At 48.3% G+C, this 25,338-nt stretch overlaps 1 protein-coding gene across 1 annotated transcript in view; it reads left to right on the top strand.

Moving 5' to 3' along the window:
• The window catches only part of MUC16 (mucin 16, cell surface associated), a 99,562-nt gene that overhangs the window by 69,238 nt on the left and 4,986 nt on the right, over positions 1 to 25,338 (top strand). The window contains 27 exon segments of the mRNA XM_087816160.1: positions 1,146 to 1,267; positions 1,606 to 1,673; positions 3,090 to 3,262; positions 3,596 to 3,631; positions 3,859 to 3,924; positions 5,491 to 5,615; positions 5,808 to 5,875; positions 9,151 to 9,323; positions 9,466 to 9,501; positions 9,995 to 10,119; positions 10,305 to 10,372; positions 11,030 to 11,202; positions 11,310 to 11,381; positions 12,009 to 12,044; positions 15,647 to 15,888; positions 15,982 to 16,049; positions 17,752 to 17,924; positions 18,548 to 18,583; positions 19,551 to 19,616; positions 20,545 to 20,666; positions 20,755 to 20,822; positions 20,985 to 21,157; positions 22,422 to 22,552; positions 22,908 to 22,975; positions 23,556 to 23,704; positions 24,414 to 24,577; positions 24,920 to 24,987. Coding sequence (XP_087672286.1) covers positions 1,146 to 1,267; positions 1,606 to 1,673; positions 3,090 to 3,262; positions 3,596 to 3,631; positions 3,859 to 3,924; positions 5,491 to 5,615; positions 5,808 to 5,875; positions 9,151 to 9,323; positions 9,466 to 9,501; positions 9,995 to 10,119; positions 10,305 to 10,372; positions 11,030 to 11,202; positions 11,310 to 11,381; positions 12,009 to 12,044; positions 15,647 to 15,888; positions 15,982 to 16,049; positions 17,752 to 17,924; positions 18,548 to 18,583; positions 19,551 to 19,616; positions 20,545 to 20,666; positions 20,755 to 20,822; positions 20,985 to 21,157; positions 22,422 to 22,552; positions 22,908 to 22,975; positions 23,556 to 23,704; positions 24,414 to 24,577; positions 24,920 to 24,987 — 2,869 coding nt within the window.

Below are 25,338 nucleotides of genomic sequence, written 5' to 3'. Positions count from 1 at the left end.
GGTTACTTGAAGTCAGCCAAGCCCTGGCCTGAGTGGCTCAGTTGGTTGAGCACTGTCCCATGCAACGAAAGGTCACCAGGTCGATTCTCCGTCAGGGCACATGCCTGGGTTGCGGGTTTGGTCCCTGGTCAGGGTGCATGCGGGTGGAGGGGGGGAACCGATTGATGTTTCTCTCTCACATCAGATGTTTCTCTCTCTCTCTCTCTAATGAATAAAAACATATCTTCGGGTGAGGATTTAAAAAAAAGAAGTTCAAATTGGAAATTACAAAATAGTCATAGGGGTGTAAGTACAGCATAGAGGATATAGTTAATAATATTGTAATAACTATGTGTGGTGCCAGTGGGGTACTGGAACTATCAGGGGGAACACTTTGTAATGTATATGATTGTCTAACCACTACGCTGTACACCTGAAACTAATACAAAATAATAGTGAATGTAAATTGTCATTGAAACAAAAATTTATAAAAGAGAGAGTTCACTACTGAGGAGGGAAAAGCAAGGGAACACTGGGGGGGGGGATGAGAGAGGCTATGTGTCTAGGTGATGTGACCCGGCAGCCCAGGGGGCGGGTCTCTGGGTTAGACAGCTCTGAGGGGCAGTGGCTTAGGATGTCTGCAGGCACAGGGGTTACCCTTTTTATGGCTATCATATGGTGGGTGCAGTTTCACAGGATACGCACAGCAGGCAGGCTCGAAATGGCTAAAATATGCTTGTCTGGGCTTTGCTTAAAACAACTGTACGTGTTGAAATTTGAGTTTAGTCCTGATAAGCTTTTGAGCTGATGGATCCCAGCCTGCTGTGAAGAAATAAGTAACCTAGAGGCTCATATACAGGCACCATCTCGGGGTCATTAATATAGCAGCCTGATACCATCGTCTTTACTTTCTGAATGTGGCCAAAGTTGGGAACCATGTAAAACAAAATATACCACTGCCTCCACTCCCCACCCCCACTCCATCTCCAGCCCCAGATAAATAGGAAATGATACCCATTAAAAGCCCCAGCCATGGGCACCCCTCCCTTTTATGTCCAAGCTGATGGGGTCCCAGAGCAGACAGGGATTGTGCTCCAGTGGCCCTTTGCCCCACATCTGGTCCAGCACTGACTCAGGCGTGGCCTCTCCTCCCCTCCCCGCTGCAGCTGCTGGCCCTGCCCTGGTGCCCTTCACCCTCAGCTTCACCATCACCAACCTGCACCACGCAGAGGACATGCAGCCAGGCTCTGCGAAGTTCAACTCCACAGAGTCGGTTCTACAATATCTGGTGAGGGCTCCCTGCTACCCGTTTTCCTTTCCAACTTTCCACCCTACCCCTCCTTGCCACAATTTCGGAGGATATGGAGGGGTTGGGAGGCAGGTAGCTCCAGGTTCAAAGCTTGGAACTGCCACAGGCAAGCGATGGGCTTTGGAGTGATCAGCCTTGTGGTAATGTTTCCTCACCTGTAAAACCGAGACAATGAAAGCCTTATCCCAAAGGCGCCTTTTGAGAATGAAATGTGGTATGAGAAGATTAGGGAGCTGTTATTTTACTGGAAAACATTGTGTTTTAAATGATGATTAGTTTTATTCTTACTTTTGATCCACCCACGCTTTCCTCCGCAGCTCAGGCCCTTGTTCAGCCACAGCATCATTGGCTCCGTCTACACTGGCTGCAGACTGACCGCACTGAGGTGAGACCTCCTGTTGGTCTTGCCTTTAGTGGTGGGTAAGGGTGGGCTGGTTGGGCTGGCCAGGGCCTACACTAAGCTATGGGAAGCGAGGTGCCTAGAGCACAGAACTTAATGAGATGCCCACCCTTGGGTACTAAGCCTGTGCCTGCACAGCCCTGAGCGATAGCATGTCCTTAAATGCTGTACCTGGGCACCTTGCTTACCTAAATTCCCAGCCCTGGTGCTAGTGCTGTGCCCTCCTCGCTCTAGATCATCCGACCAGCCAGCCTGACTTGCAAGATCTGAATGGGACAGACCCGACTATAGATTTGCTTAGAAGGATGTGGAGAGGAAACAGCATGCCGGCAGGGCAGCACTGGGCATTTATTTCTCTGCAGGAAAGCTCTTGGCAGTTGAAGGGCTGATCTTTTGGCATTCCAGGTGGCTGTCCCTGTGCACAGAAATGAAACCTCAATGGATAGGTGTTGGAGACACCCTGGCTTAGATGTCCCATGTCCCAAAGGGGAACCAATATCTCTTGTAACAGTCTTGCCCAGTTACCAGGGTCACCCCACACCTAAGCCCAAAACTATAGCTTCCTACTGGGTGTAGATGTCCATTTAATATAGCAGCCTGATACCATCATCTTTACTTTCTGAATGTAAAGTTGCAGAAAAGTTGCAGGCCAAAAGCAGCAACGCCTGGCAGGGCAACTGACATTGCACCTTTGTCAAGTAGGAGACCAGAGCCAGAAGCAGCTTAGCTCCAGGTTGCTTCCACCCTGCTGAGGTGCAAGGGACACTCTGTTTTCCCTGCTAATGCCCTCTGTCAGTACAACCTGCTGGGTCTCCTAGGTTATCTCTTCAGGCCTAGGTTCTCCTACTGGCCCAAAGAGGTGGTAACACAAGAGGCAGGTAAGCAGTGGTGGCGTCTCTGCTACACAGTGTCTCATGCTCAGATGCTCATGTCCAAAACTTGGCCTGGATCAGCTAGAGAGCTGATGAATCTCTATTCAGAGCTGCTATCCAGTTTCCCTAGGGACGGTGGGTGCTTGTAAATATTTGTTTAATTAAACAACTAATTAATTATGAGCACTTCTAATGTACTTGGCAGGAGGGCTGGGTATTTTATATCAATCATTTCTGAATCCCATGACATTCCAGAATTCTCTGTGCTGTAAAGATGGGAGAACTGAGTCAGAGAAACCATGTGGATTATTCAACAAGTGACAGAGCTAAGGTTGAACTGATGATCATCTGACTCTAAAATATCCACTCTGGTCCTTTGTGGCTCAATGATGCCCCTTGTCTTGTGAGCCACTCATGCCTGGACCAGGAGAACAGATAAACCGGCATCCACATACAAGTGGGCTGAGGAAAGAATGTCCTACCAGGATGTCTCTGTCTTGTTTCCATATCCATGTCCCTCTCTCCCCAGGCCTGAAAAGGGTGGAACAGCCACTGGAGTTGATGCCATTTGTACCCACCACCCTGATCCTGCAGGCCTGGCGTTGGATAGGGAGCAGCTCTACTGGGAGCTGAGCCACCAGACCCATGGTGTCACCCAGCTTGGTCCCTACACCCTGGACAGAGATCGTCTCTATGTCAATGGTGAGCCTCTGGTGGTGACAGTGGTCCTTTGCAGCACCAGCTGGATTCTTCTGTTGATGGTCTGAGTTCTAACCAAAGGATGCACCTATGTCTGCTTCTAGATTTCTCTCTCCTCACTCTCCCTCTCCTTGGGAGGTCCCTGTTCTCCATCATGTGCATATACATCACACAGAGAGAGGTGGAAAGTCAGAGAAAGGTTATAGGAGGCACAACCCACTGTCTATAGGGATACAACCTCTTGATGGTATCTACTCTTCCACCAACGGTCTAACCCCTTCATCCCTTTCTTAATAACCTTTGAAATGTCCCATCGCACTCTTACCCACTCTGCAGGTTACACCAGACCAGCCTTGACCTCCATTCCCAGCGGTAAGTGTTTAAACCTTAGACGGCCCCACGGCCCCACAGTGATTGGTGGGGGCAGCTGGTTCCTCTTCCCTATGGCTAAGGCCTCATGGTGGGGGGAGAAGCCCTAGAGCCCTTATTATGCCCACCACCACCCCAACTTCAACTCAGTTTGGGCATCAAGGCCAAACTGCCTCTAGCATCTCCAAGGTGAAGCTGCATCATTCTCATTTCTGATGCTTCCTCCTCAGTTTCTGTCACTTCCACACCCTCCTTGGGAACCTCAGTGACTCCAATCGCCTCCTCCAGTTCTACAAGTAAGAGCCTCCTCTCCATGTCTACTACCTTCCCGATACACTCCTCCGTGGTTTGCACTGAGAGGACAGTGTGCACGGGCAGGAAGGCAAGGGAACAGTGTGGGAGGGTAAAACTTGGGGCCCACACCTTCATCGCAGACCAGTCATCTCCATCCCTGTGTCTGGAGAGCTCTGAGACTCCAGGTTTTCTATCCAAGACTGAAGGTATGGCTCCTTTTAATCCACCTTTGGCTTTCCGTTAAGGTTTTGTATCAGTTAGCTTTTACCGTATAACAATGAGCACCAAATCTACTGGATTAAAACAATCATTCGGCGCTGCTCATGAGTATACAGGTGAGCTCGGCAGTTTGTGTGGTCTGAACTCAGCATCCTCATGTGCCTGCAGCCTCCTGCAGGTCAGCCAGGCGACTCTGCTTCTGGAGGATGTGGGCTCATGGGTGAGGTGCCTCAGTTCTCCTTCACGTGGCCTCTCATCATCTACCAGTCTAGCTCTGGCTCATTCATATAGGGGTCCTAGAGTTCCCAGCACCAAGAGAGGGCAAGCCTCAGTGCACAAGGGTCTTTCAAGCCTCTGCTTGCACCACATTGCTCTTTCCCATTAACCAAAGCAAATCATGGCTGAGCCAGAGTCAAGAGGTGAAGAAACAGGCTCCCATCGCAAGAGACAGGCGGCAACACACGTTGCAAGTGTGTAGGTTCAGGGATGTGAAGGATTGCTGGCCATTTTTATAATCTTCCCCAAACCTGCTAGGGAACTTGTGACCATGTGGCCTTAGGTTGACCACATGGTGACCCTGGGGTGTGAGGGGGGTCAGTTAGTGAGAACAGATCCAGACGTGCATTCTGGAATAATTCTTCAGACTTCACCTTCTACTAGAATGGAATAGAAAAAGCCAAGGGCAAATCCAGGACTGGTTCCCAAAGGACAGACCAGAAGGGTCAGCAGAGGAAGCAGACGTAAATAACGACAGTGACAACAGAGCAAATGTCCCGGCATTCGCTGATTGCCACATAAGGGGACCCTGCTTTATCTGATCCTCAACGTCTGCAGCCGGCCACTGCTGTTTCTCCATTTCAGAGAGGCATAGGCTGGTTCTTCGAGTAACCAATGTTTTCCTGAGGTCACACAGCCCACAGATGGTCAGGACTGAACCCTAAGTTATTCAAACTCTAGAGCCTAAGCTTCTGCCCTAAAATAGCTGTGTGGCCTTGGGGAAGTGCCTTAATCTCTCTGAGACTCATTTTCATCCCCATCAGTTGTGGGTAAGTAGCAGGATGTACCTTCAAAGCTTGTGTGAGGATTACATGAGATGCTGGATGGAAAGTGCTAGCCCGGAGTGTAGCGTGGAGTAAGCTCTTACCAAACATCAGCTGTTATTATTGCTGCTATTTTTATTTATTGTCATTATTACTATTATTAGTGTTCAAAATAAAGCTTCCTGTTCTGGGGAGAGACATTCTGAGCTCTTGCAAGAGATGTGAATACCAGATTCACCCCCACCCCACTGGCCCTGGCCCCTAAATTTAGCTTGGGGTGTGACGTCTCCTCTCTTGACCTCGCTGCAGTCTCTGTCCCCGCCCTGGTGCCATTCACCCTGAACTTCACCATCACCAACCTGCACTACATGAAGGACATGCAGGGTCCGGGCTCAGTGAAGTTCTACAAAATAGAGAAGATCCTGCAGCACCTGGTGAGAGTCCTGCCCACCTCATTCCTGCACTGCCCACCAATGCCCACCATGCCCACTGCTATCAGTCCCCCGCCTCTCCTATGCCCCGCTCACCTCTTCCTGCCCTCCAACTGATGCCAGCCTGCCCACCTCATCCTAGCCTGCCCCTGTCCTTCCCTGTCAGTCCTCTCCTCACCTCCTCTCCTCCAACAGCTCAGACCCTTGTTCAAGAACACCAGTATCGGCCTCCTCTACTCCAGCTGCAGGCTCGCCTTGCTCAGGTAAGACCACCAGGGTGCCCCAGGGAGGCACAGTGGAGATTTTTATCCACAGTCCTCTAGGGCTGGGTCCTCCCTTTGGCCTCAGCTCCTTCCAGCTCCCCACCTAAAACAGCCACTATCCCTCCGGTTCTGTCCCCCTGCTCTTGACCTTCCCATTCCCAAGAGCCTCAAATCTCACATACGAACAAAACGATAAAGAGTAATAACCTGAAAGTATGCACAGACTTCTTACATAAAGGATGCATCCCTGATCCTTCACAAAGAATAAACCCACAGCCTACCATGCCACCAACCCACACTGCATATATTTATTTTTTTAATTTAATTCATTGGGGTGACATGGGTTAATAACCAAATTTATATACGTTTCTAACATACAATTCTGTAATACTCATATACTGCATTGTGTGCTCCCCACCCAAAGTGTAGTCTCCATCCATCGCCATATATTTGACCCCTTCACCCTGTTCAGCCTCCCCTCAACCCCTTCCTTCTGGTAGCCACCATTCTGTGGTCTGTGGCTATGACTTTTTGTTCGTTTGTTGCCTTTTGTTTTATATCCCACACATTAGTGAAATCATAAGCTTCTTATTTTTTCCATTTGATTTATTTCCCTCAGCATGATACTCTCAGGGTCCATCCATGTTGTCGCAAACAGCAGCGGTTCATCCCTTTTCGTGGCTGAGTAGTATTCTATTGCATGTATGCACTACATCTTTTTGATCTAATCACCCATTGAAGGGCACTTAGGTTGTTTCCATGTCTTGGCTTCATGACTAATGCTGCAGTGAGCATAGGGGCACATATATATTTATGAATAAGTCTTTTCAAAAATTCCAGGTAGATATTCAGAAGACAGATTGCTGAGTCATATGGTAACTATCTCCTTAATTTTTTGAGGAACCTCCATACTGTGTTCCACAGTGGCTGTACGAGTTTCCATTCCCTCCTGCAGCGAATGAGGGTTCCTTTTTCCCCACAACCTCTCCAAAGGTGTTATTACCAGTCTTGTTGATAATGGCCACTCTAACAGGTGTGAGGGGCTATCTTACTGTAGTTTTGATTTGGATTTTCTTTATAGCTGGTGAAGTTGAGCATCTTTTCATATATCTGCTGGCCATTCGTATGTCTTCTTGGGAAAGTGTCTGTTCAGGTCCCCTGCCCATTTTTTAATTGGATTGTTTGTTTGTTGTTGTTGAGTTGTATGAATTGTTGATGTGTTTTGGATGTTAGCACCTTATCAGAGGTATTGTTTGCAAATATCTTCCCCCATTTTTGCCTTTTTGTTTTGTTGGGCTTTTTTTGCTGTGCAGAAGCTTTTTCATTTGATGTACTCTTGTTGATTTATTTTTGTTTTTACTTCCTTGGCCTCAGGGATCAAAGTCACACAATCCTCTCTGAGACCAATGTCCATAAGTTAGTACCTATGTTTCCTTTTATTTACTTTATTGCTTCAGGTCTTAAATTTAGGTCTTTGGTCTATTTTGAGTTAATATTTGTGTGCGGTGTGCAGTAGCAGTCTAGTTTCATTCTTTTGCATGTGGCTTTCCAATTTTCCCTGCATCATTTATTGAAGAGACTTTCTTTTCTCCATTGTATGTTTTTGGCACCTTTGTCAAAAATTAGTTGCCCATATACATGTGGGTTTATTTCTGGGCTCTCAACTGTATTCCACTGATCCGTGTGTCTATTTTTCTGCCAATACCATACTGTTGATTATTGTAGCTTTGTAGTATAATTTGAGGTTAGAGAGTGTACTACCTCTGGCTTTGGCTTTTTCTCCCCCCTCAGGGTTCCTTTGGCAATCTGAGTTTTTTGTGTGGTTCCATGCAAATTTGATAATTTTTTTGTTCTACTTCTCTAAAAAGTGCCATTGGAATTTTGACGGGGATTGTATTAAATCTGTATATTGAGTCTTAACTACGTTGAGTCTTTTTAACTATGTTGAGTCTTCTAATCCATGATTGTCTTTTTGTCTTCCTCAATTTTTAAAAATAATGTCTTGTAGTTTTCAATGTATAGATCCTTCACATTCTTTAAGTTTATTCTTAGGTATTTTATTCTTTTGTTGTAATTGCAAATGGAATTGTTTGTTTTATATTTCTTTTTCTGAAATTTTATTGTTAATCTAGGAATGCCATGGGTATTTGTACATTGATTTTGTATTTTGCAACTTTACTGTATTTGTTGATTGTTTCTAATAGTTTTTTAGGTGGATTCTTGCCATCTGCAAAAAGTGACAATTTTACTTCTTCCCAATTTGAATGCCTTTTATTTCTTTTTCTTGCCTGATTGCTCTGGCTAGGACCTCCAGTACTATGTTGAATAACAGTGGTGAGAGTGGGCAGAATTGCTCCTGTTCTTAAAGGAAAGCTTTCAGTTTTTCACCATTAAGCGTGATATTAGCTAGGGGTTTGTCATATATGGCCTTCGTTATATTGAGGTACTTTCTTTCTATATCTATTTGATTGAATGTTTTAATCATAAATGAATGTTGTATCTTGTGAAAGGTTTTTTCTGCATTAAGTTATATGATCACATGATTTTTGTTTTTTATTTTATTAATTATACTGTTCTAAGCATATTACTAATATCAGCATATTTAATCCTCACATGATACACCTGGATACATGATTACACCCATTTTATAGATGAGAAACTGAGGCCCAGTGACAGCACTGAAGTGCTGAGGGATGAGGGAAGTGTAGAATCTAGGAGGAACTAGATGGACCCTCATTCTTGGAGAGCAGTAAGTGATGGCCAGGAGACACAGCTCTGGGCCAGGAGCAGTGCTGCAGGAAGAGGTGATAGCATGTGGGGAAAGCGGAGTCTAAGGCAGAGAGGACAGGCAGAGCAGAAACCCTCACCTGCAAGGAGGGAGGCAGAGAGGTGAGCAAGGCAGGCCTTGGGTGTCCTAACGTGCCTGTTGGGACACTGGGGCTTCATGCACCGCAGCAGGGAGTGGAAAGTACTTCAGCAAATGTCTAACAAGGAGGGATTTCCACTTAGAGCAAGAATTGGCTGCTGCGCATAGAATGGATTGTGAAGCCCCGGGAGGCCAGGGAGGGGAGTCCTGGACTCCGAAGGTGGCCTTTCATGGAACTGTTTTCACATGTGGAGTAAATTCACTCAATGGTGGATGACACGGCATTCCAGGTCCTGTTGATAAGAGCCGCACCCCTTCTAACTTTCCCTATGGTGCCCCCACAACATTCTCAAGGACTTTCCACAGATGGATCCCCAGTGTCTCTGCCTCCATGTCCCTTCCTGCACAGGTCTGAGAGAGATGGAGCAGCCATCAGTGTGGACACAGTCTGCAACCACCGTCCTGACCCTGCAGGCATTGGGCTGGACAGAAGGCGGCTGTACCGGGAGCTGAGCCAGCTGACCCAAGGTGTCACCAAGTTGGGTCCCTACACCCTGGACCAGGACAGTCTCTATGTCAATGGTGAGCAGGGGCCACCTTTGCTTTGCTGTATTGCTTAGCTTGCATTCTACACCCCCCTCGCCACCCCCCCCCCATATGCCTCTTCATTTCCTTTTCCACATCCAGCACCTTTTCTCTCTCTTCTTTCCCTCTCTCTCTGCAGGTTACACTCACCAGACTTCAGAAACCACCCCCAGTGGTAAGTAATGAGTAGACTTCAGAAGCCCCTCTACCCTACCAGGGAAGGAAAGGACAGGCCCCTGCCCACATCTCCAGCTCCCAAGGAGGAACAGAGTCAGGAACACAGGCTGGGGAGTCATTGCGATATGACTCAGCTGTGAATCACCTCTGTGTTGTCAGCTGGATGCAGAGAAATGGCCAGTCAATGATGGTTGGGTAGGTGGATAGAAGATAAATAAGTTAGCAATTAAATGGAAATAAATAATAAGGTTGGGTTGTAAACAGTCTCCTTCAAAGCTGGACAGTTTCCAAATGGCTCCCTCCTTCACCTGGTGCATGGGATGTTCTCACCTCCACACTGGTCATTCTGGAACCAGACACAGGACCATCAGCCCTCACTGTGTCTCCAGGGAGACAGCCACTGGTCTCAGCACGGTGGCCCCAGGCCCTGCCCCCTACATCCACCACAGGCCTGACTCAGTGTGGGCTGTCCTCTCCCTCTCCTGCTACAGCCACAGGACCACCCCTCGTGCCTTTTACCCTCAACTTCACCATCACCAACCTGCACTACATGGAGGACAAGTGGCCTCCAGGCTCCTTGAAATTCTACACCATGGAGAAGATCCTGCAGAGCCTGGTGAGAGCCCTGCCCATGATGCCAGACCTGCCCACCTAACCTCTGCCCAGCACACTGATGACCACCACTCCCCTTCTGCCCTGTCCATCAGTGCTAGCCCTGCCCAGCTCTTGTCCCAACCATAGATGACCATCTTGCCCCTGCCTCTGAGCCCATCTATTCACTCCCCTTGTCCTCACCCACAGCTCAAGCCTTTGTTCAAGAATTCTAGCGTGGGCACCCTCTACTCAGGCTGCAGACTCACTCGCCTCAGGTGAGACCTCCAGAAGCGGGCCGGAGCAGCCTCGGGTGTGCCCAGGTCTGAGGAGTTAGTTCTGCTTCCTTCCTGCCCTCCCTGTCTATGTCCTTAGAAGAAGTGGAATTCAGGAGGCATTTGTTCCAGGACCAATGCCTCTTCTGATTGCACCTCCCCACGTCGCTGTCCCCAGTTTCTGCAGAGCCCACCAGCAGGACTGGACCCCTAGCCTGGTCATCTTTCGGTATTTCCTCCCCCCTCCCTTTGACCAGTGAGGGCATTTCCTTTAGGTTTTCAATTCTGTTTCCAGCATTTTTCTCAAGACAAATGTCTTTTCCACTTGTTTAATCCCAAATTTCATCTCTAAATGTCTCGCATATGAGCTTTCCTATCCCCAGGCCTTAAGGATGCAGGTGTCTGCATTGCAATTTAATAATTTTCCCACCCACTGACAGTTTCTCCCTTGCAACTTAATAGTTTTCCCACCCACTGACCTTGCTCACAGTGTGGGGATGGTCAGAGCCGGTGAGCTCAGAGAATCTGTCTGACTTGTCACCTCTCTAACAGCCTCATTATTTCCTATGGCCTCTTCCTGTCCTGCCCCCAGGAATCTCAGGACCCCTCCCTAGGAACTCACTTCATTTATTGTCACCCCCATTACCCACCCTTCGCCAGGCCCAAGAAGGATGGGACGGCCACTGGAGTGGACATGGTCTGCACACACCGCCCTGACCCTGTGATCCCCGGGCTGGACAGAGAACGGCTGTACTGGGACCTGAGCCCGCTGACTCGGGGTTTCACCCAGCTGGGCCCCTACACCCTGGACCAGGACAGTTTCTGCGTCAATGGTGAGAGGCAGCCGTCCTTTGTGCATCTCAGCAGGTCCCACATCCTTCCTCTCCACTGCCCCTTTCCCTGATCCCTCCTCCTCCTCACTGTTTCTCTACCTTTGCAGGTTACACCTGCCAGATCCAGACCACCACCCCCAACAGTAAGTTTTCTGAGGTTCAGAAGTCTCTAGAGTCCTGTAAGTCCCAGCCCTTAGGAATGGAAGAGACCAGGACTTCACTGCCTCCACTCCCACCCCCACCTCACCTTCAGCCTGGGGAAATGGGGACTGGTACCCATAGCGTCCAGAAGTGGGCACTTTCTCCCTGGCATCTCCAGAATGATGAGGTTCCTGCCCAAGCACTTGGGGTGTTTTCTCCCCAGCTTCTGCGATGCAGGTGTCTACGTCCATGCTGAGGAGCTATGTGGGGGCTGGGTCTCCTCCCCACTGAGTGCGCTCTGGACAGCAGGCTTCTGGCCCTAGTTCAGACTCTCATTGGGTCTCGAATTTCAGAGGGATTTGAGCAAGGCTTTGGCCTCTCTGGGGTGGGAGGGGGTATTTTGTATCTTCCAGGTGAGTACTCTGTCTTCCTTTGAATGAATCCCAGAGAAGTGATCTATGAGTGATTTGTAGAGAGGATCTGGTGCCTCCTACCTGTGGGCCTGCTGGAGGGGGCTGGAGCCAGAGAAGTGAAGGATATGGAGGTCACAGGAACCGAGGGGAAAAACAGATGGGCCCAGCTGCCACCTCTCCGGTGGCCAATTTGCCTTTTGATTGAAGATCTCTCCTTTCCCCCTTTCTCACCGTCTCTTCCTCCCTTTACAGGTTCCACCCCTTTGGCCTCAGCTACCACGCCCAATTGTGAGTACTTTGACTTCTGTGTACCTATGGCCACCGCGCTGTCCCTAAAAATAGGAGCTGCTCCACCAGCCAAACTTCCCTCCTGTTACCGCCCCCCCATCTGGATGGGAAGGAGTCCAGAGGCCACACATAGAACTGTGGTTAAACTGGGGGTGTAAGGAGTCACCCCTTCTCCCCACTCCCCAAACCACTGACCGCAGGGTAAATGGTGCATAGAGAAGGTGCATGTTTTTATAACTAGAACCACCGCTGATGCCACCATTCCCGTAAGGTTACAACACACTTTGGATTTTATTCCTGTTTTTCCCCTCAGTTCCTGTGACCTCCATATCCTTCACTTCTCTGGCTCCACCCCCCTCCAACAGGCCCACAGGTAGGAGGCACCAAGTCCCCTCTGCAAAGCACTCAGAAGATCACTTCTCTAGTTGCTCACTCACCTTCCAGGGGGTGAGATCTGTAGATTTCAGCCCCCCCCCCCCCAGCTGCTCAGAGTCCAGCTGCTCAGAATCCAAATCCTGAGTCCAACCCACATCACACAGCTGCTCTGACCCCTGGTCCACTCACCTCCTGCCGTCATCCGGCCCCTCAGTCTCTGACCCTAAAGTCATCATCTTTTCCCAAATGTACTTTCTCATCACCAAAAACAGGGAAATAGGCGCCAAACTTGACTCACCCTCTCACCCACCTCCCACCTTAGTGCATCACCAGGTCATCTCTGCTCCATACGGAATGTCTCATGAGTCCTTCTTTTTTCTGCATCTGCATCACTCAGCCTTTTTTCAGGCCACTGGCATTTTTTGCTGGGATGACTGCAGTTGCCTCCACTCCAGCCTGCAACAGTCCACGCAGCAGCCCCAGCCTCCCTCCCAGTGCACCTCTGTCCACATCACTCCTGTCTTGTTGACAGTCTTTGGATGACCACCTGCTCTATAAATCACACCCAAACCCCTTGCGGCACAGTCACTACCTCCCCTTCCTGGGCTCAGAGGCTCCCTCCAGCCTCATGTCTACACTCCCAAGGCTGTAGTGAAAGGACTTCAAGTTCTCTGAGGGCAACTGCTCTGTCCTACCGTCGGGCCTTGGTCCTTCTGCTTGAGCACTCTTCCCGCTTGCTCAGCTCCTGTCACCTAACTCTTACTCTTGCTTTTGGTGACACCAGAAATGATGCTGCCTTGGGAAAGCTTTCCCAGTCATTGAGGGGGTGTCTGTGGCATGTCCCCCGGCTTCCCTGCATCATCATGCTCTGGTCCCTCTCCTGGTCACAGCATTGAGACTATGCCTTATTCACCTTTGAACCGCAGAGCCCAGCACAGAGCCTCTCACACAGTAGGCACTCAGTAGATGCTCACTGAATACATGAGTGAAGGTTCCCGATGTCTTAGCAATTCCATAATGTTCTCTCCTTCAGCTCCTGCAGCCCATGGCTGTACTTTTCATTTCAGTTTTTCTAAGACTCTGCCTTTGGTACTCTTTTCTCATCCTTTCATTCATATCTTTGTTGTTTGTTGGTGTTAGAGCTTCTCAGCATCAGTGTTACACCCGTTGTTCTATTGATTTTTAGTGAACATTTATTTCAACTCACTACCTTCCAGGCACCATCTAAGTTACATACAATATCGGTCAGCTCTGGCTGCCATAACAAAATACCATAGACCGAGGCAAAGGGAGTCTGGCCCATAAACTGAAACATAGTAGGTGTGCACCAAAACATTGGAGGTTTTCAAAAATTAGTTGCCCTTGCATTAGGGGTGGGTTTCTCAAACTGTCCTTGGGTCCACCACTGGCTTCCTTTACTTTTTCTAAGCCATGACAGGGTTCTGGGCTCCTGAGGTCCAATAATAGCCATCTTTTCCTAAATTATATTAGGAAAAATAAGTTAAAATCAGCCCCACTAACTGTGTTTTGTTTATCACTGTCCAGTCCTTGGAATAGTTCCTGGAGCATTATAGGAATGAGTCAGTGCACAGGGAGGGAATGCAAAATGAATGGGTGGAAGGAAGGAAGAGGTGATGAGTGGACGAAGGGAAGGAGGTGAGATGGATGAGCAGCCGGAAGGAAGAAAAAGGGGATGGGAAGAGTGAAAGATGGATGAAGAGATGGGGGAAGAGGAGGGATAGGCAGAAGGACACATAGAAGGAGGTATAAATGGGAGGAAGTAAGGGAGGGAAGCAGCAAGGCAGGAAGGGATACTGGCTGGAAGGATGGATGGATGGATGGATGGATGGATGGATGGATGGATGGATGGATGGGAGGAAGGAAGGAAGGAAGGAAGGAAGGAAGGAAGGAAGGAAGGAAGGAAGGAAGGAAGGAAGGAAGGACCCATCGATGGATGAAAAGAAAGGTGGATGGAAAGGTAGAAGAATTATGGACAGAAGGAAGCTTGAAAGGGGTGATGAACAGAGTGAGGTAAGCTTTTCTCCCAGAGTTTTGTCTTAAATAAACACTCTGCCCCGCGTCACTTATCTATTCTAGAGTCAAGCCATGGGGCCACTGGTCTTACCTGCATTATATGTTCATTTATGCTACTTCTATTGGGGTTTACACAGGTCACCCCAACTATTGAACATTGTGCCAGCTGCATGAGTCTGAGCCAGAGCACAACAGGGGTGCTCACAAGCAAAGTATGGGGTCCAAACCAGAGCCTGCCTCCCTCCAGCCATGTGACCCTGGGCAGACGACCATTTCTGTGCTTTGGTTTCCTCCTTTATTTAACATGGGTAATTCTAGTACCCAGATTATTTTTATCCATGTAAAAAGCTTCGGCACAGTAAGAAAGTATTTCCTTATTTTATGTAATGAATCCTCATATAGCACTTATTCTGGGCTCAGCACTGTGCTTAAGCACGTTACAAAAATTAACTTATTTAAACCTTATAGCAAACTTTGAAGTAAGAATCATTACTATTTCATCTCACAGGTGAGTAAGTTGAGGTGCAGAGAGGTTGGTTATAGTCGCTAGGATTTTTTAACCTTTTTAAATAAATGCATAGAGGGTTGACATACCTGGTTGTGATGGCGGGAGAGATGAGAGATAGATGATAGATGGGTAGATGGATGGATAGATAGATGATGATAGATAGATAGATAGATAGATAGATAGATAGATAGATAGATAGATAGATAGATAGAGAGATAGATGACATAGAAAGATAGATGAGAAAGAAATAGATCTGTCTCCTGCCATTACAACAGGTATGCCATCTTCTCTATGCAATAGTTTAAAAAGCCAACAATTATCATAGATTTAAATATAGATTTAGATATCTATCATCTCTCTCTCTCTCTCTCTCTCTCTCTCTCTCTCTCTCTCTCTCTGTCGGTCTGTCGGTCTGTCGGTCTGTCTGTCTGTCTGTCTATCTGTGGAAAGGAAGAGAGAAAGCCTGAGGCACAGAGAGACAAAGATAGAGATGGGAGCAGAGGGAATAAAAATACCGAGGGTCATCAGTTCTTCATCAGCGTGGCAGGTTGGAGACTTCTCTTGGGAAAGTACAAAGCCAAGTGTGTTCACAGAGCCCTCCATTCTTGCATCTGGGTAGAAATAACCAATCTCGCTACCCCCACATTAAGCCTGCTCCGCTCTCTGCTGGAGTTGTCTCCATTAGTAAGTGACCCTCAGGCTTATCAGGAGGAGGACATGGCCCCCTGGAGCCCCACTGTTAAGCAGACACTGGGCCCCCCCGCCTCCCTGCGAGCCTCGGCTTTCTCTGCACCCACCATAGCTGCGGAGGTCCATGAGGAGCCTTTCACGCTGAATTTCACCATCAGCAACCTGCGCTACTCGGCGAACATGGGCCATCCGGGCTCCCTCACGTTCAACATCACAGACACCCTCATGCAGCACCTGGTGAGAGGCCTGCTTACCCCTCCCGCCTCGCCATGACCCGCCACGGGGACTGTTGCTCGCCTCTGACCAACATGGCCTCTCTCCTTCCTCCAGCTCAGCCGCTTGTTCAGGAGGAGCAGCCTGGGTCCCCGATATGCAGGTTGCAAGGTGACCTCGCTAAGGTGAGAAAACCCCCCACCATAGCCCACCACCAAAGGACATGGACTTCTGACTGCGGGGGCTGCCCCTGGTTGCAGGCTACTCTTGGAAGGGCCTTTTCTACATCCATTTAAAAAATATCGCATTATTAATTTGCTATATTGTGATAAAATACATACAGACACAAAAGGATCCATTTAAACCACTTTAAGTGCACAATTCAGTGGCATCAATTACATGCACAATGTTGTACACCCATCATTACCATCTAGTTTCAAAACTTTCCGTCACCCCAAGCAAAAACTCTGTACCCACTGGGCAATTGTTCTCACGCCTCCGGGTCAGACTTTGTTCTGTCGATATTTACGTAGGACTTCTCAATTCGTATTTTCATTCAACTGACATGATGGTACAGCTCCTCTGAAGAAGGTGGTAGGTGCCACAGCGACAAGACAGGCCCTGCCTCTGCCCTTATCTAGTGGAGAAAACAGACAGGAATCGGGAGAGTCGGTGCTGAAGTAAAGGGCTTTCAGATGCCATAAGGTGATGCGAAGCATACCCAAGAGGAGAGCAGTGGGAGAGGAGCTCTACCCAGGGGCACAGGGGAGCCTCTTGAGGAGGCGACATCTGAGCTGTGGCCCAGTTGGCAAGAAGGATTTGGCCATGAAAACGGTTCTAGGCAGAGAGGGCAGCATGTGCAAAGGTCCCGTGGTAGGATTGAACTTGCCAAGTTCACTGAACAGCAAGGAGGCCAGTATGGCTGGAGCAGAGAGAGAACAAGGGAAAGAGGGAGGGGATGAGATCTGAGATATTGTCAGGGTCTACACCATGTAGAGTCCTGAAGGAATTGATCTTTTGTAATTGTGGTAAAATACACATAACATAAACTTACCATCTGAACCATTTTTAAGTATACAGTTTGGTAGTGTTAAGTATATTCACCTTGCTGTAAAACCAATCTCCAGAACTTGCAAAACTTAAATTCTGTATTCACAAGACAACAACTCCCCATTCTCTCCACCCTGGATCTTGGCACCCACCACTCTACATTCTGTCTCTATGAACCTGACCACTCCAGGTACCTCATATGAATAGAATTATATAGTATTTGTTTTTTTGTGATGCTTATTTCAATTACCATAAGTCTTTTAAGGTTCATCCATGTTGTAGCATGTCAGAATTTTCTTCCTTTTTAAGGCTGAATAATATTCCATTGCATGTATATATCACATTTTGTTAATTAATTCATTAGGACTTCGGTTTTTACAGGGAACAGCCAATGTGCTAAGTGCTGGGGTTGAACACAACAGCAATGAACTAGACTGTCCCATTCCCTGACCTCTTGGAAGTCACCGTCTTGTGGGAACAGGGACAAATAATACATGCTCACAAACAGTGACCAGGGTTGAGATGGGGGCATCACAGGGCATGGTGGGAAACAGAAGCGATCCCTGACCCTCCTGGGAGGATTCTTGGAGGAAGAGGAGGTGTCTAAGTTGAGACCTGAAAGGTGAGCAGGAAACTGCCCAGGTAAGGAGAGGAAGGAAGAGACTTCCAGACAGAAGTCACTGCAAGTGCAGAGATCCCAAGTGACGGAGTGTAGCCATGTGGAGAAACTGGGAAAGATTCAACAGGCCGAAACACAGGACCTGGGGTGTGCAGTGACCCCAGGTGGAGAGGGGCCGAGTGACTGCATCCCCCAGAGATGAACCTCTTCTCCCCCAGGTCTGTGAGGAACGGCGCCAACACCGGGGTGGACTTTCTCTGCACCTACCGCCAGCCCCCCGGCGGCCCAGGCCTGCCTGCCAAGCAGGTGTTCCGTGAGCTGAGCTGGCAGACCCACGGCATCGCTTGGCTGGGCCCTTACTCTCTGGATAAGGACAGCCTCTACCTCAATGGTTAGCAGTCCTCAGCCCACTGCGCTGGGGCCACCCCCTGACTCCAGAGGGTTCCCATTTACCAGTTCTCTAGGAGAAAAGTTGAGACAAACTCAGGTGTGACTCTCTTACTCCACACCGGTTCTTCTCTCTCCCCCGGCCAGCCACCCTGTAGGTTGATCCTTGATTAAACCTATTTTACAGATGAATAAACTGAGGCTTAGAAGGGTTAAGTAATTTGCCCAAGTGGGTGTAGTTTGAGAGTATTCCCCAAATGTAATGGAACTTGGCACGTAGTAAGCCTCAATAAATAAGCATGGGATGGAGGGATAGATGGGAGGGAGGGTGGAAGGGAAGATCGTGGCGTATACGGATATGTGGGGGGATAAATGTATGAACAAATGTGTGAGAGTCTCTTGTTGAGGGCATGCTGGATAGGTGGGTAGGGAATGGTTGTTTTTAATGGAAAGATCAGGAAAGTCTTTATAGTGGACATGACATTTGAGTCTCATCTTAGAAGATGCGCAGATGCTCACTGGTACACGTAGGGAAAAGAACCCGGGCAGGGGCCCCACATGGTCAAACGCACGGAATACCTGGGATTGTTCTGCCACCTCCCCTTATTTGTGATTGTTTGTTTCCAGGTTATAATGAACGTGGCCCAGATGAGCCTCCTACAAGTACGTATCTTTGCCTCCCGTGCCCGTTTCAACCTCCATGGGTCTTGAGCCAAACTGTTCTCCTCACGGACAAAAGGCACTTGCCCCAAACTCAGGCTGGTCTCCTGAGTGGGGCCAAGGTGTCAGTGGGAGGGAGAATGCTGAGTCCTTGGCCTCTTTTTGGACCTGCATCCATGGTATTGGCTTTCTAAATTCTCCACATCCCTTTGGTTTGGAATAAGAAATTTGAACAAGAATTCCCCACAGGGATAGGGGTTGGGGTCAGATAGTGACTTAGAGGCCATGCCTCCTGACAACACAATCTCCCGGGGGCTGCTCAGTGGTTAGGCCAGATTTGTCCATGCACTCATCCAGCCGCCCTTTGTTTACCTTTTAGTCACCTGCTCCCCATTAGCCCAGTTATCCCTTCTTTCAGACACCTTTTCTCCCTCTCCGCTCTTCCCTCCCCGACCCTCCCTCCCTCCCATCCTTCCTCCCTCCCTCCCTCCCACCATTTTTCTGCTTAGTCACCTGTTTGTCTTCTTTCTGTCCTTCCATTCATCTCTCCAGCTGTCCACCCATCCTTCTGACCTGTTTGTCCCTCCCTGCTTATGCCCTTCCCTCCTTTTTTCATTTCATCCCTCCAACTTCTCTCCCTTGTCTTTGTTTGCCCTGCTTTCCCTTTGACCATTCGTTTGTTCACTCTCCCCCTGCCCGCCCAGGTGTCCCACGTGGCTGCACATTTCCTGCCCACCCCGCTGTGTCCCCTCATTCAGTCTCTCTCATTGACCTGCTCTCACTCCCCTGAGTTCATTTCCTTTTCAGCTTTGCTCACCCCTCTACTCACACAGTCACCCCTTCCCTCACTCCCGTTGTTGATACGCACGTGCGTGGAGCCCATGAGAGCCTGAGGGGACTTTGCCCACTTTGTGTCCGGGGGGTGGGGTGGGGGGGCTCTGTCCCTCCCTGATGACTGCCTTTCCCACAGCTCCTGAGCCAGCCACCTCACCCCTGCCCACTTCATCATCACCTGTGCAACCGGAAGCAACCACAGGTATTTGAGGGGCCCCCTTTCCTTCCTAAGAGAAGCTCTCCAGCCCTATACCTCCACCAGACAATTGTCACACAGGAACTGGGAAGCTAGGGTGTGAAGTTCTGGTTTTAGGGTAACCATCTTGACCTCAAGGATTATACCAACAGTTCAGTTCAATGCCTCCCCTCCTAGAGGCCCCAGGTTTGTGAGGTTAACAGACCATTATAACACAATGCGGGATGTCTGGGGAAGAGGCATCTGGTGTAATTTGAAAGGGAAGAGCTTTCTGGTGAGTGTTTCACCCACACAGAGCCTTTAGCATGAGGAGGGGTGCTCTGGGCTAACAGGGCTTGGAGAGGGGAGTCCTTGGCAGAGGGGATTCTATGAGCAAAGGGTCAGTAGGCACAAACAGCATAGTGTAGAGAACTGAGAGGGATTTGGTTTGCTTGGATATAAGGCTTAAGATGGAGTAGGTAGATAAATGGAACTGAAAGATTGGCAAGAACAGATTGGAAAGGAACTTGAGGGCCAGGTCAATGCTGAAGGCCATAGAGAGTCATGGATGATATAGAACAGTGGTGACCATAGTGAGACTTTCATTTAAGAACATTTCTTCTAGTAGTCAGTGTAGAGAATGTCTTTTAGACAGGGTCTCCAAGGGATTCTGCCGGGGTATTGGTCCAGGTGAGAGAAGGTCGGACCTGGGCTAGGAGAGGGCTGGAGAGAGGTGAGGTGTGTGAGGGTCATTCCACATGTGGAACTGGTATTGCGCGGAGGTGAGGTGAGTAATGCTCATACTACTGAGTGGATATGATGGCTTTGACTTGACCACGCTGGTGGGTGGGGTGCCCCTGGAAAAGAAGACAACAGATTATCATGATTGCAGGACTGTGATCTGGACTCGGGCCAGCTCTCAGTGACAGCCATCTCTCCCCTTCTCTTCTTACAGTTCTGTTGCATAACCTGGAGACCTTCACACTCAACTTTACCATCTCCAACCTCCAGTATTCAACAAACATGAGCAATGGCTTGGCCACGTTCAACTCCACCGAGAGGGTCCTGCAGCACCTGGTGAGACCCTGGTCCTGGCAGCTCCTGGTGGGGCGAATCTCACCCAGCCCCTCACCCAACCCTCCTGCCCACCCTCCTTCCTCTCCAGCTCAGATCCTTGTTCACGAAGAGCAGTCTGGGCCCCTACTACTCAGGTTGCAGACTGATGTCCCTCAGGTAAGACTCTTTTCTGAACATTTGCCAGCAATGGGCACTTTTGGTGACCACCCCCTTTTCATTTTTCCCGCTGACTTCACATTTGCCTCTTCACTTTTCTGGCCCCAACACCGAGAAGTTTCAGGATCTCTCTCTAGAGTCCCCATCTCCCTCTCTCCCCAGGTCTGAGAAGAATGGGGCAGCCACCGGCGTGGATGCCATCTGCACCTACCACTCTGACCCCTTGGACCATGGGCTAGACAGAGAACGGCTTTACTGGGAGCTAAGCCAGCTGACCCACAGTGTCACCCAGATGAACCCCTACACCCTGGTCAGGGGCAGCCTCTTCGTCAATGGTGAGTGTTTATGCTGAACTTGAATTTACAGAGACCATTTATTTCCTCTTTAAGAAACCAGTCCAAGGTCTGGCTGGGAGATACCGTCCCCAACCTCCATGGGGAAGGTATTTCCTGTTATTTCAGGTAAATAACATGAAATTCTTTAACCAAATTAATGTAATAAATTTTAATTCAAAACCAAAATACAGACACATGATATCTCTTGGGACAGGGTTCTTCTGAGGTTCCTCTATGCCAGTCATTCTCACCCATGGACAATTCTGCCCACCCCCATAGACACTGGACAATGAAGATATTTTTAATTATCGAAATTGGGAAAGGGTGCTACTGGCATCTAGTAGACAGAGGCTGAGTTATTGCTAATATCCTTCAATACACAGGAGAACCCCACCACCAAGAATAGCCCCAAACAGCAGTAGTTCTGAAGATGAGAAACCCTGGTACATGGTCCATAATACCTAGATGTGCACCATGCCAACACTTACCACACTTCACTGCAATTGTTTGTTTAATTATCTAACTCTACAAAATCAAGTTTTGTCTACTGTGGTGCTGGTTCTTAATATATTGGCACATTTTAGTACTCAGTGAATGAATGAGTGAGTGAACAGATGAAATTTGAGAATCTCAGCCCCTCATTTGTAGCTATCTGCTGTAGTTCCCATTCATTCATTTCACAAACACGTATGTGTGACAATTCTGTCCCAAACCATGTGCTGGGTGGGTATGGAGATAAAAGACAAAGCTTCTGTCCCTGAAAACTGAGTGAAGTGAACTAATGATTACTTAGGGACACAAAAATTGCAGCAATACTATATAACTGGTTGCTGTGGGAGCAGAGATGGGGGAGGGGGCAAGTCAAGGAGGCTTCCTGAAAAATGTTATGTGCCCAGACTTGTATTAGGCACTGGGGCACGACTAGAACAAGATAGATGGGTGGGTTCCTACCCTCCAGGAGTTCCATATCTTTGGGCTTCTGAAGCATGAATAGGAGTTTTCCAGGAAGAAGAGGGTGGAAAGGCATTCCACGAAGTGGTAACTTCATAAGCACAAACATAAAAGCTCAGCTAAGAAGAATTCCTGTAAAACTCCCATTTCCCCCTCTTTGGGTGACTTTCCATTTGGGAACCCCCATAGCCGCCAGGGTGTGGGGCTGATTTTGGCTGATTCTGACAGCAGTCAGGGACCCTCTGTGATACCATGCCTCCGTGCTAGAAGCTGAGCATCTTCACCTGTGTTTTCTTCCTTTTCATGGCCCTAGGCTATTCCCCCCAGAGTTTATCTGTTCAGAGTGAGTACCAGCTAAATTTCCGCATCATCAACCGGAACCTCAGCAACTCAGACCCCATGTCCTCCGAGTACGCTGCCCTACTGAGGGACATCCAGGACAAGGTGTGGTCTCTCTCACCCATCTCATCTCTCCTTGCCCTGGGTGCCCCTCTCATTCCTCTGTCTAACTTACATCGATTAAGTGATTGCTTCAACACTTCACTTTACCCAATTTTTCTGAGTTTTGTCAGTTTCCAGAAGCAGAGGCATGTCTGCCTTCCCCTTTTCCCAGATTGGGAAAGTGAGGCTCGGAAAAGGGAGTTGTGTGCCTGAGATCACGCAGTGAGTTGGGGGCAGAGCCAGGATTTGAACTCGGCTCTCCCTTGCTCCAAGGCCTGTGTTCTTTCACTAGCTCCAGTGGCTGCCTCCAGCCCCTAGAGACCACCACATCACCCACTCTTGCCCCCCTTTATTCTAGGTCACTAAACTCTACAGAGGCAGCCAGCTACGAGATGTATTCCGCTCCTGCCTGGTTACTGATTTGAAGTAAGTTGAGGAGATTAGAAGCATTGGCCGAGCACTCTCATGCATGATCATATCATTTAATTCTCATCACAGCCCCATGATGTGGATACAATGATTGTCCCCATTGTTCAGATGGGAAAACTGAGGCTCAGCAAAATGAACAGCCCAAGAACTGTCCAAGCTGGGTTTGTACCCAGGTCTCTGAGGGACGAGTAGAAGAACTAGGACATCTACACTGGAGAGGAGGATCATGAGACACATTGTTTTGAATATTGAATTTAATATTGAACTTGGAATATTTCTAAACTTCAGTTTCTTTGTGTTCAACATGAGGATAGTTGTAATAATACCTTCCCCCACTGTGATGGTGAGAGAATGTGTAAGTCACTTCTTAGGAGTGCCTAGTAGATGTTTATGAGTATTACTTATTGCCCTTATTCCCAACTCCTAAAACCTTCCCTTCTTGGTCAGGGTTTCTTCTCTATCCTGAGGGAGGAGGCAGCCAGGTGATTCTCCTAGTTCTTTGAATCTATAAAGCAGGAGCTCGGGGAACACTGCTGGTGTTGGACGCTGGCTGAATCCCCATGGTCTCTGACTTCAGGTTGGGCTCTGTGTCAGTCACCATCCAGGAGCTGTTCTCCTCCAGCATCGACCTCAGCATGGTGAAGCAAGTCTTTCTAGACAAGACCCTCAATGCTTCATCCCACTGGCTGGGCGCCACCTACCATTTGGTAGATATTCAAGTGACAGGTACAAGATGGGGGACTGGTTACATGGTTGTGGAGATGGGGTTTTGAGGAAGGATGGGTCTTCTCAGTGGCAATGGAATGGACGTAGGCTCTGGAGGAAGATGTGGTACTTTTTGGAGGCCTGTGCTGGTGACCCATGTTCATGGAAGTGGGTCATCCAGCAAGAGTAAGGAAGAGAACATGCAGCAGTTACCCTCGAAGGAATACTTATTTTTACACGTAAATTTTTCCAGCCTCAAATGTGGAGGACCCTGAGTTGCCTTTTTAGGCCATCTATTTGTGATTCATTTATTCTTTCATTCATTTAACTAATATTTAATACAAGTAAATAGGTTCTGATGATACACTGTGAAATTTCTTTTTTTAAAAAAAAATATATCTTTATTGACTTCAGGAAGAGGAAAGTAGAGGGGGAGAGAGAGATAGAAACATCAATGATGAGAGAGTCATCATTGATCGGCTGCCTCCTGCATGCCCTACACTGGGGATCAAGCCTGTCACCCAGGCATGTGCCCTGACCGGGAATTGAACCTGTGATCTCCTGGATCCTAGGTCGATGCTCAACCGCTGAGCCAAGCTCGGCCAGGCTGGAGCCTACCTTAAAAACCCCTGTTCGGATCACATTACCAGAAATAAGTAGACTGGCTTAAATGACCTCTTGTTAAAACCTTCCCCAGATATGGGAATTTTATACTTTCTTTTTATTCTAGAAGTGGAAACACCAGTTCATCTGCCCACAGACAAACCAACAAGCAGTCCCAGCCTTCAGCACTTCCAGCTGAATTTCATTGTCACCAACCTACTCTATATCCAGGACATAGCCCAGCCAGGCACCGCCACACATCAGCGGAACAAGAGAAGTATGGAGAATGTGGTGAGAATGGGGTTGTGTCCACTCTGTTCCCATGTAGGGATGACCTATGGATGCCCGGTAGTCAGATGATGACTTTCATAACAATTCATGAATAAAGGTTCTTATTCCCATTTTACAAATGAAGAAATAGGCCCAGAGAAGTTTACTAGCTGTCCCAGGGTCATGTAGTTAAGTCACCCTGGAACAAGGCTTTTTTTTTTTGCTTTTTTTTGGTACATATACCTTCACTAGTCTCTGTTAAGCCAAGAAAAAATAGATGGAGAAGTCTGCTCAGTGGCTGAACATTCTCGAAGGCCACCCAGCCTGGGATTCTGATGAAAGAAACTTTACCCTGTCTTTCAGCTCAACCAGCTTTTCCGAAACAGCAGCATCCAGAGTTCTTTTTCTGACTGTCAAGTTTTAGCATTCAGGTGAGTTTGCAATCAGGACCTAGTGACTCTGTAACCTTCTCTTTTACATAAAGGATATACTGTCTTTTTTCGGTAGGAGTATCCCTAGGCTACAATCTCTCCACTCCTGGCTGTTATAGAAGAAAGCCCTAGGAATATGGAGCTGTTACTTAAAAAACAAACAAACAATGTCTCAGCAGAGATGGAGGTGCCTGGTTCTGGGGTCCAAGGGATATGGATTGTAGAAAACATGCCTTAAGAAATCAGCTCCTGAATCCACAATCCATATATGGGGGCTATCATGAGATGATTTAAAATCCAGTAGTCTAATCCCGATGTCCAGTAGTGTAGCCACTAACCCCACGTGGCAGT

Source organism: Miniopterus natalensis, chromosome 4 (genome assembly GCF_054644295.1).
Source record: "Miniopterus natalensis isolate mMinNat1 chromosome 4, mMinNat1.hap1, whole genome shotgun sequence".
Classification (NCBI taxonomy): Eukaryota; Metazoa; Chordata; class Mammalia; order Chiroptera; family Miniopteridae; genus Miniopterus; species Miniopterus natalensis.
Note: the sequence above shows the minus strand (reverse complement) of the source record. Positions and strands in the feature narration are given on the sequence as shown.